The 9,583-nt window shown below is 34.2% G+C and overlaps 2 protein-coding genes and 1 non-coding gene across 3 annotated transcripts; 1 reads left to right on the top strand and 2 right to left on the bottom strand.

Annotated features, from left to right (window-relative positions):
- Positions 1-375: 375 nt before the first annotated feature.
- LOC142629438 (protein PLASTID REDOX INSENSITIVE 2, chloroplastic-like) lies at positions 376-2,869 on the top strand. Its single transcript, XM_075803429.1, has 3 exons — positions 376-706; positions 842-937; positions 2,441-2,869. Exons 1-3 carry the CDS (start codon positions 443-445, stop codon positions 2,633-2,635), a joined length of 555 nt encoding a protein of 184 aa, XP_075659544.1. The 5' UTR covers positions 376-442; the 3' UTR covers positions 2,636-2,869.
- Positions 2,870-3,508: 639 nt separating this feature from the next.
- LOC142627263 (uncharacterized) lies at positions 3,509-7,101 on the bottom strand. The gene is made up of 3 exons (XM_075801085.1): positions 6,594-7,101; positions 5,319-5,486; positions 3,509-3,883 (listed from the first exon to the last, which is right to left on the bottom strand). Exons 1-3 carry the CDS (start codon positions 6,907-6,909, stop codon positions 3,672-3,674), a joined length of 696 nt encoding a protein of 231 aa, XP_075657200.1. The 5' UTR covers positions 6,910-7,101; the 3' UTR covers positions 3,509-3,671.
- Positions 7,102-8,702: 1,601 nt separating this feature from the next.
- On the bottom strand, positions 8,703-8,776 carry TRNAN-GUU (transfer RNA asparagine (anticodon GUU)). Its single transcript has one exon. It is a non-coding gene; the product is annotated as a tRNA-Asn (tRNA).
- Positions 8,777-9,583: the final 807 nt, after the last annotated feature.

Here is a 9,583-nt window from a genome sequence, read left to right as displayed (position 1 = left end):
TGAGTCCTACTTAAATATATATATTAAAAATTGATTGATATCATGGTTCAATAATAAAGAAGATTCATTTGTAGCTAAAAAAAAAAAATTGGATTCATTATCATGAAGAATAGCCCGTGATTTAATTAATAAAATTTCTTATTGCCAAATGACACCTATATAACCAAATAAAAAATAAAAAATCAATCAATTGGTATCATGCCATAATAATAGTAAGAAACAATCATGGACAATACATTTTAGATTTTAAATAAAAAATATTGTCATGTTACTATTTTACCATTCCGAACTTAACACAAAAGCCACAATCGAGGGGTTGAATCTGTAAAATGGTATGGTAATAGTAAGTAGCAACTAGTATAAGTACGTTATAGAAGTTTTAAAACCCTCTCTTTAGCAGCGGGGTTTATCTGGATAGACCACAGAGAGAAGACAGAAGAGAATGGCTTTGAGAATAGGCACAGCTCCTTCAACTTATCACTCATCCTTCCCTTTCTTTTCTTCTTCTTCTTCTTCTTCTTCTTCATCTCCATACAGTAGTTCAACTGGTTTTGGATGCATATGTTCCTATTCATACCCTTCGTCTTCTTCGCTAACCAAAAAACCACAAAGCTTGCCACTCTCACTCTCTTCCTCTTTCACAAACCATATTTGCAAAGCAGCCGAGTATAAATTTCCAGACCCAATTCCTGAATTCGCTGATTCAGTAAGTCTCTTTTCCATTTTACGTGTATAACGTTGTGTTACATAACCATTTTATTACTGTTAATACTTACTATTATTTAAGTTTGGTTGCTACTTTTTATTATTATTAATTTTATATTATTAAAATTGGTTTCAGGAGACAGAAAAATTTAAGACCCATCTCCGCAAGAAGTTTGTTAAGAATGAAATATATGGAGATTCAGCTGAAGAAGTTGTAGAAATCTGCACTGAGGTACTCTCAATTTCCCTGAGTAAAATTTACATTTTGCTTGTTATGGGATTTTTATGGGTTAAGGTCAAGTTGTACCTAATTTTTGTGTTGCTCAACTGCATGTTCGACTCCATAAAGATTAATGCCAAGGGCACAATATAATTGGAACAGTGTCACTTTAACATATGGCTAGCACTAACATCATTTTTATTATGTCCAACAATAACTGGCTATGTCAACAGTTGTTTTGTTACATGTTATACACAATTCGTTTTCATAAAACATTGGTCTTAATGCTATCTTTGTTGTACAAGAAAATCAATATCTTGGGGTTCACTAAAAAAGTAGTTGCTATGGAAAAGTAATTTCTAATTTTAGGTTTTCTTTGGTATTTGGCAGAAAATTATTCGTAGTGCTTATCCTACATTGTCCTAAATAAAGCTTTGTTGAGTTAATGTAACAGATTTCTTGGTTTGAGTAGCAGTGTTGCAATGTACAAATTACAATGCCACTTTGTGTAGGACCTGGACTATATGTAGCAGGCCTGGTGGCTAGCAAGACATCATTGCATTTGATTGCATGGGCATTTAATTTATCATGTAGAAGAGACCCAACTATATGGGATATTCCTTAGGGTGACAGTAGATGGAGAGATCACTTTTGTTGATACTGATCCAGTGATCCTAAAAGTATCCTTGCCTTCCTGAACTTCATAGTACTTAATGCCCCTATATATCCTTGCTCTCTGGTATAAATAACAGCTAGAAATAGGTACCACTTATTGCTGTTAATTTGATTTGTTGGTTTCTGAACTGCTTCACAAGCAAGCCACTATAGCCTGCTTTAGAAACACCCAACAAAATTTCAGGAAACTCTCTTGACCCTGATTTGTTTACCAGTAGAATCTGTAGCCTTCGTGTGTTGTCTTCTACAAATTGACTGATGTTATCTTGACTAGCCCTGTAAAATGTTGAAGGGATATGCAGAGACTCCTATAGTCGAATAGTAATAATTTAAAGTTGTAAAAGAAGAAAAAAAAGAAAAGAAAAGGGGGGGGGGGGGTGTCTAGGAGCTACAGTTACTGGATATATCAATAAAATGCATCCAATCAGTTGTATTCTGTGGCTGAATGGTGAAACCTTAAATAATGTAAATGTTATTGTTTATACTGATTTTGAAAAAAGAGACTGATCAAATGGGTTTGGGGGGTCCCTAGAACACCAACTTTTTTTCCAAATCACTCATTATGGTGGCAAAATGTCTCCTACTCAACAAATTGTGGAAATTTTATTCTGTATTCTTCTAGAATTTTGTAGGTATAATTTTGCTCTGAATCTTTCAAGTGTCATACTTTTGTCTGACCCAAAAAATAGAAATGTTGAGCCTCTAATTTCGTAACCTATTTTGTTGCAAATGTATGTTTGGTTGTCTATTAATTTGAATCTTTGCTGATGAACTTGTTCAGTTGATTTGTGGAAGTACACTGGTACTAAACTATGTTGCCTGTGATAATTTTTTTAACAGATATTCAAAAACTTTTTACACACTCATTATGGTGGTCCTGGAACACTATTGGTCCTTCCATTTATTGACATGGCTGATACTGTAAATGAGCGGGGACTGCCAGGAGGATCACAGGCTGCACGTACTGCAGTCAAATGGGCACAAAAACATGTTGACAAGGACTGGAATGAATGGACTGGTGGTGATAGTGATTAAGTAAATGCCTCTTGCTGGCATGAGTATTGTCTCGCTAGTATTGTCAATGTGTGTTGTAAGAACTATTCATTAATTTTGAATTTTTGATATGTACGGCGTTTCCTTATGACAAATGAAATTCGAGTAGGTTTTGGGGTGTTACTAGTTGTAGGGAAAGCATAAGCTTAAAAGTGTATCATTAAGTGTAAAACTAATAGCATTTTAGATCAACAGAAGCTATTCAATTTCAGTGAACCCCTCGTTTCCTTCGGCTAAAAAGGTGAGACTGCTTGTGTTTCTTTAAAAACCAAAAGTGCACTGCAAATTTGCTATGTTTTCAATGGAGCAAACCACACGCAAAAGTATTGTCTATCCTAGAATTAAGAGCTCAGCAAACCACATGCAAAACTATTGTCCAACCTAGAATCAAGAATTCAGCAAACTTGATTCAGATCCTGCATTTCTATGATCAAATTTTGTTGAAATTTTAAAATTTCTTGCATCTAGAGCTTAAGACAATCTTGATTTCTCAGTACTTGAAAGAGATCACAACTGGCAATACTGTTTTAGGCAATTGTATGTTTTTGAAGTTATGTTTATTAGAATTTCCTGAGTCAAGTAATTAACACTGTTTCAGCAAAACAGCTATGGATTTACCTTGTTCTTAGAGCAGGAAGGTTTATGCTGATTAGTGTTCAGCAGTTCACTGATAAATGAGTTTGCATCAAGTTATTTCCATTGTACAACTATACAGATTCTTCAGGCTATAACAGCTGGCATTATTAAGTTTTAAACGTTCAACGGCTGACTGCATTCTAATTACTGGTGCTCCAAACCAAGCAGCTTGAATTTAGTCAGTGCAATCAATCTAGAGGGCCATAGAAAACACGATCATTTTTAAAAACTGTATAATTGACAGAATAGTGCGTGTTGAATATTATTGCAGTAATATCTTATCATCGGGTAACAAAACTCATAGTTTGGACAAAATAGGCTTGGCTAATTAGCAACTGGCACGTACAAACAAAACATGGGTGATGGCTAGTTAAAAATCTGATCAATTCCGGTCCATCATTTCTTCCCTATCAATGAAACGTTCAAGCAACTCTTTCTCTTTCAAAACTAAGCAGTCTTCACTCTTCCCGAACCAGTTATAGCGTCGCTTGGCAATGTAATCGTAGACAGAATCCCTAAGTGGAGTTGGAACTACCAAGAGTGTGCTTAAGGCAGAGTATGGTAGTGGCAAATATGACATAACTTTCAAGGCAGCTGCAGAATCACATCACTAAAAAAGTTAAGACCTTGGCACTTGGCAATAATAATGTTAAAAAGTAAATTATAGGAGTAGGAGAAGCAGCCTGGTCAAAGAAAAGCAATAGTAACTGACATGATTTGCATTCACATGTCCGTAAGCACAACAATCTGCACAAACATTCATAAGTTTGTCCTCTAATGGATGTCTAATTTTGATACACATGCATTGAAAGTTGAAACCACAAAATTCTCTTTAAGTCACTAAAACTTGAAACTGAAATTCAGTAACAGAAGAAATTCATTTTGGAACTTATGCAGCATAAAGTTTCTAGCTACAAATATGTAATGGGATCGGCTGTTATGAAGAAAATAAGCAAGAATCTAATAACTTTCAAATAAAACTGTTTCATCAACTGAACCTTCGAAGATAAAGTGCAAGCAGTGTTCAATTACACTTCCTTCACACTCATAATTTGGCCAAAGATCAAACCAGCAGTAGTGTTAATCAACCCAGATTTGCAGAAAAGTAATCCAAAGGATACAGATTTAAAAGGACAGCAAGGAATCCCAAGGATGCCAAGAAAGGATATTTAGCCAGACCCAAGTACTTGGTAAAAAAACATTCATTCCTGAAAAGAATTATGCATTACCAATCTAGACAATACTATTTAATAGGCACAGGGTGTAAAAAATTAAATAACACTGTCCCTGGGAGTTAAATCTAACTCAAGTTTTGGGAGAATCATTGTAAACTGTTTCCGTCATTATATTTAAAATATGTATTCTGTACCCAGATAAAAGCTATCATTTATATATGAACAGATCTTAGAGTTATCATCAGTAGTCAATGAAAATCAAGTTGATTTTCAAATCCATAACCAGGATAATTGATAAAGAGCCCAAAAATAATGCTTCACCATGTTGACTTTGAGCTGCATTTATATGGTGGTTTCTATTATCCTCACAGTTGAGGGATGGAAAGGGAAGACACTATTAGAACAAGGGGAAGGGGATAGCCAGTGATCCAATAACTTCCACAATTTAAACCAATAGAGTTCTCCTGAACAAACATATGCATAGAAGAGTAGATAATGCAAGAAAGAGTTATGATAGGCTTTCTCCAACAACATTAAGAAAACTTCTTCCCTCCTTTAATCAAGTACTATTTAGCAAGGAGAACATAGATCCATTGCAATCTATATTCTGCAGACCGATATGTTTAGATAGCTTGCAGCCACAAGGTAAGTACAGATGAATCAAAATTTTAAGCAGTCAAGATGAAGCTCTTGTTCTCTTACCAGCTGCTTTAGAATAGCTGATTTCAGTTGAAACAAAATCCTTAAAAAACTAAGTCTAACCAAATGCAAACGAACACTTTTAGATAAAGCTTTTCATCAAAAACTAATACATTTAGTTGAAAAGTAATACAAAAGCTGATGAGGTTTCTAACCAGTTGATGCTTGGTGATACAAGCCAGGGCCTTCAATGAACAAAAAGCGACGGAGAACATCCTCTCGTTCAAGACCACACAATCGCAAGTATGGCTCAGCAGCCTTTGACTGAACGCAACAATACTTGATTTTCTTATACTTGTCTGCTTGAATCACCCATTTCACCCCTGTAAACATAAAATATCTAATTTTAAATCACTACATTAGATACCAGAAACTACAATCCAAGAAATCAATGCAGTAATGCGAAAAGCATCTCGAAAACCAGCATCAAAATTCATTAACAAATGAACCTAAACAAAATGTGACTACTCTCTGGGTTTTGAAAAAGAGACAAGGTCTGGAAGAAAGTAACAAGAAAGAACATTAAGGCTCATTATGGTTTTGCCATTATTGTTTTGCTTGAAGCATTAGAATGTAAGTAACAAAACTATTAACAATTTCTTTTGTTGCCAAACTGATGTGGGTCATGTGACTTTTCGGATACCCAATTTCAAGCTATCAATCCATACCTTCTACCAAATATCCTTGTTTTCACTAGCTTAAGCTTATGAATAGTAAGATTACAAAATAGAGTCTAATCAAACATCACATACATTTGCCATTTGTGATTCGATTCCTATCAAAACAACAAAACTCATATCCAATTTATTGCAACCAAAAAAAAAGAAGACACTAAAAGTTCACGATCCTCAAAAAAAAAAAAAAAAAAAAAAGACACAATCTTAGCCATCAACATTAAAACAATGGGGTCATTTGAAATGTCCACTTTAAACTAAATATTCTTGCAACCCGACACATCAATTTGAGACCAAATTTCCATGCCCATCCCACCATAAAAAAAATAAAATTAGAAAACTAATTGGGGTGGAATTGCAAATTAACAGGACATTAGTTCACTCCACCTCTACCACCCAACCAACCTACTAAACTTTGCCTAATTTTGGCACTAAATTGGAACAATGGGATAGGATAGACATTGTCAATCAATCTCAAATTTAAAGTGTTAATTACAAACCTTTTCATTTAAAGTTTCAATTTTTTTTTTATTGGTTCTTAAAAAATAAAAAATAAAAAAGTTCCATTTTTTAGGTGCAACTGTGCAAGTGTAACCGTACTTTTAAACAGTTTAATTTTTTTTTTTAATAAATAAATGAATATAAGCTAATCCAAGCATGGGTTTTTGACATAACAGTGAACAAAAATTAAAAATAAAAAATAAATAAAGAAAAAAGCCTAATAAGAGAAACAGTTTGAAAAAACAAGTAAAGTACCTCCGTGACAAAGGTGGCAGACACCGTCATAGACGAGGACACGTGGCTGAAGGAGAGTGGGTTCCGCCGCCGTCTTGTCCGTGTCCGAGAACACCACATCTTCTTCGACATCGGCCACGTCAGGTACAGCGTCCGAAACAACGTCGGACGGTGTTGCTGCTGCTGCTGTTGTTGTTGTTGTTGTGGTTAAGGTTGATGAGGAGGTGAAAGAAATGGAGCGATTGTAAAAGGACGAAGGTGTCTTTGACTTAGTTGTTGTTGTTAATAAGTTTCGAACAACACCCCGCGTCAACGTTGTCATGTTATTCCTCATCATTTTAAATCTTGGCTTCTTCTTTCTTTCTTTCTTTTCTGATCTCTCAAATTTTGGGTTCTGATTTTGAGAGATTGGTGCATTTCTTGATGCGCAAGTCCTGCTCCTGCAGGGACCGCAATTACACTTTACAATAGAAAAGGGTCCCAAAACAGAGTGATATATTTTGGTGAAATTATTGTATACTGCCCTAAATTATTAAATATTTACGCTTTGGATTCAAAACTTTTCAAATACAAGTTTTATACCCTATATTAAAAGTGGCATTTTTTATCCAAACTTGTTAACCCACACATGACTCACTTAATTTGGGTAAAGTCTTTGATCCAACCAGATTAGATATTTGAGTTAAATGGATGAAACCCCAATGGGTAATTCAATTAAATGAGTCTTAATGGGTAAATTCAATGGGTACACCCATTTAAGATTTAAAGTTTAATACTTCAGAAAAATAAATAAATAAATAAAAAGGCTAAACCATAAAACCCTAACAAGCCAACTAAGCTGCCACTTTCTCCCTTATTGCATCTAACATAAATTTTCTCCTTCATTTTCTTGGGCATTTTCTCAACTACCAAACAAGACAAAATTTAAACCGTTTTCTCTCTCTTTAACTTTGTCTTCTAGAACACACCACAAAACCTCACTCGCTCACATGGAAAGAAGGAATTCATAGAATGAAAATTAGAGGCAACATCATTGGCATGGAGTCAAAAATCGAACTCCATGGTTTCAAAACCGTTAATCTCATCCACTTGAATCCGCTTACCAATCTATAACTATTTTATATTTTTCTTAATTTTTTACAACCTAGAATAATTTTTCCCTTTCCCCTGACTTTTCTTAACCTGGCTAGGTTAGGTTTAGTTTGGCGGTTGTGTGTTTTGCTCTGTTTTAGGGCACAATTTAAAAAATATATATATTTTCTAGGAAAATTTGAATTTGTTTTTGATTGAAATTTTTATGTGATTTGCACATTTTAGATCAAGATGGATAGACTTGAGAATGATTCCTCAATTCTTGTGATTTAATTTAAATTTTTTTACTTATCCTCTATTTGGTTGCCAAGAAAAGTTAGGAGAAAAGAAAATTTGCAAGTTAGATTCAGTTTCGGTGTTTTTATTTTTGTTCTCTTAGCTTTGGTTGTTTTAAGGGAAAGGTGAATTAGTTTTGCCAAGAAATAAAAAACTCAAATGATTTTGCATAGCATGGGTGAGATCAAGTGAAAATTTTGATAATTGGTTAAATTAGTGGGTTGCACATTAAATGGGTTGAGTGGATAATGAATATTTAATTTTTTTTAAATGGATAATAAATGGTTAAAAGGGTAATTATAAATCCAACTCATTTAAGGCCACCCAATTGGCACCCCTAAGCTTAGGGTAGTAAAGTATAATTTCTTTTTATTTTTAAGAGATTGAGAAGAAAGGCAATAGAGTTTATTCACGTAATGTCATATTTTTCTAAGTTAATGGCAAACTTAATGTCAGGGAACATGTATTTGAAAATTTTAAGATGCAAAGTGTAATTTATAGTATAGTTTTTTGTGGTAAGTATGGTAAATAGTAATTTCCCTCCTCTTTTTTCTTCTTCTTGTTATTATTTGTTTTCTGTACATGGATAAAAAAAGTGTATAATGAGGCCCAATTTTATTTTATTATTTTTAATCAGAAGAGGCCCAATTTTAAGGTAATTTTATTATTATTTTTTTAATCAGAGAGGCCCAATTTTAAGCCCAAAGTGGGAGTGGAACCCAAAAAGGGCAGTCCCGTTAATAGGTACACAGATAGAGAGAGCGCTAGAGGAAGGGCTTGAACCTTCGACCTTGTGGTTAACAGCCACACGCTCTAACCAACTGAGCTACTCCAGCTGCTGTCTTTTTCTCAAAAGTTAATAATATCAATCTGTTCCTTTTTCTTAGCAAAAAAACAAAAACAATTTATTGCTTTCTGTGCCAAATTGCCAATCTTGAGTCTCTGGTTGCGTTTGTTTCAACAGTAAATCAATTTCAGAAATTATTTTTCGCATTTGTGCATATTTGGTAGCAACTGAAAATTTGGTCAACCGGAAAATCACTTACCTTTGACAGTAAAAAAACCCTTCAAACTCGTAAAATAAATTCCGTTTCTATTTTACCTTCAAATAGAAATTTTCCAGAAAACAGAGATAGAGCACGAAGAGAGAGTAGAGAGAGGGAGATCGCGCCCCAACCCGCACCAGCGAGATTGCGTCTTCGCCATCGCCATCGCCATCGCTGATCTGATTCATTCTTCTCTGATCGTCGAACCCAGTCGCCTCTCTCTTCGTTCTTCTCTGACGGAATTTGAGCAGTTTTTTTTTTTTTTTTGGGTTTTGTTGTTTAGTATTGAGAAATCTCTCTTCGTTCTTCTTTGACCGAATTTGGGTTTTGTTGGTCTGTATTGAGAAAATTTGATGAGTTTTTCTTTTTTGGGTTTTGTTGTTCTTGAGAAAATTTGATGAGTTTTTTTTTTTTTTTTTTTGGGTTTGTTGTTCTGTATTGAGAAATGATATTTGTTTGGAAGCTGAGAAAATGTGAGAAAATGTGAGCAACAAGCAAAAAATGTATTTTCTATAATATTTTCAACATCACAACCAAACACCTGAAAATATTTTTCAAAGTATTTTTTAAAATGCTATCAAACACTTAAAAATATTT

Source organism: Castanea sativa, chromosome 3, assembly GCF_040712315.1.
Source record: "Castanea sativa cultivar Marrone di Chiusa Pesio chromosome 3, ASM4071231v1".
Classification (NCBI taxonomy): domain Eukaryota; kingdom Viridiplantae; phylum Streptophyta; class Magnoliopsida; order Fagales; family Fagaceae; genus Castanea; species Castanea sativa.
The sequence above is the reverse complement of the archived record's forward strand: the minus strand, read 5'-3'. Positions and strand labels throughout refer to the sequence as shown.

Excerpts from the sequence above, each read along its gene's own strand:
- LOC142629438 (XM_075803429.1), top strand. The coding sequence starts at position 443 with ATGGCTTTGAGAATAGGCACAGCTCCTTCAACTTATCACTCATCCTTC. Across the intron at positions 707-841 it reads TTCCTGAATTCGCTGATTCA|GAGACAGAAAAATTTAAGAC; the intron begins GTAAGTCTCTTT and ends AATTGGTTTCAG. Across the intron at positions 938-2,440 it reads TTGTAGAAATCTGCACTGAG|ATATTCAAAAACTTTTTACA; the intron begins GTACTCTCAATT and ends TTTTTTTAACAG.
- LOC142627263 (XM_075801085.1), bottom strand. The coding sequence starts at position 6,909 with ATGATGAGGAATAACATGACAACGTTGACGCGGGGTGTTGTTCGAAAC. Across the intron at positions 5,487-6,593 it reads CTGCCACCTTTGTCACGGAG|GGGTGAAATGGGTGATTCAA; the intron begins GTACTTTACTTG and ends TTATGTTTACAG. Across the intron at positions 3,884-5,318 it reads GTATCACCAAGCATCAACTG|CTGCCTTGAAAGTTATGTCA; the intron begins GTTAGAAACCTC and ends GTGATTCTGCAG.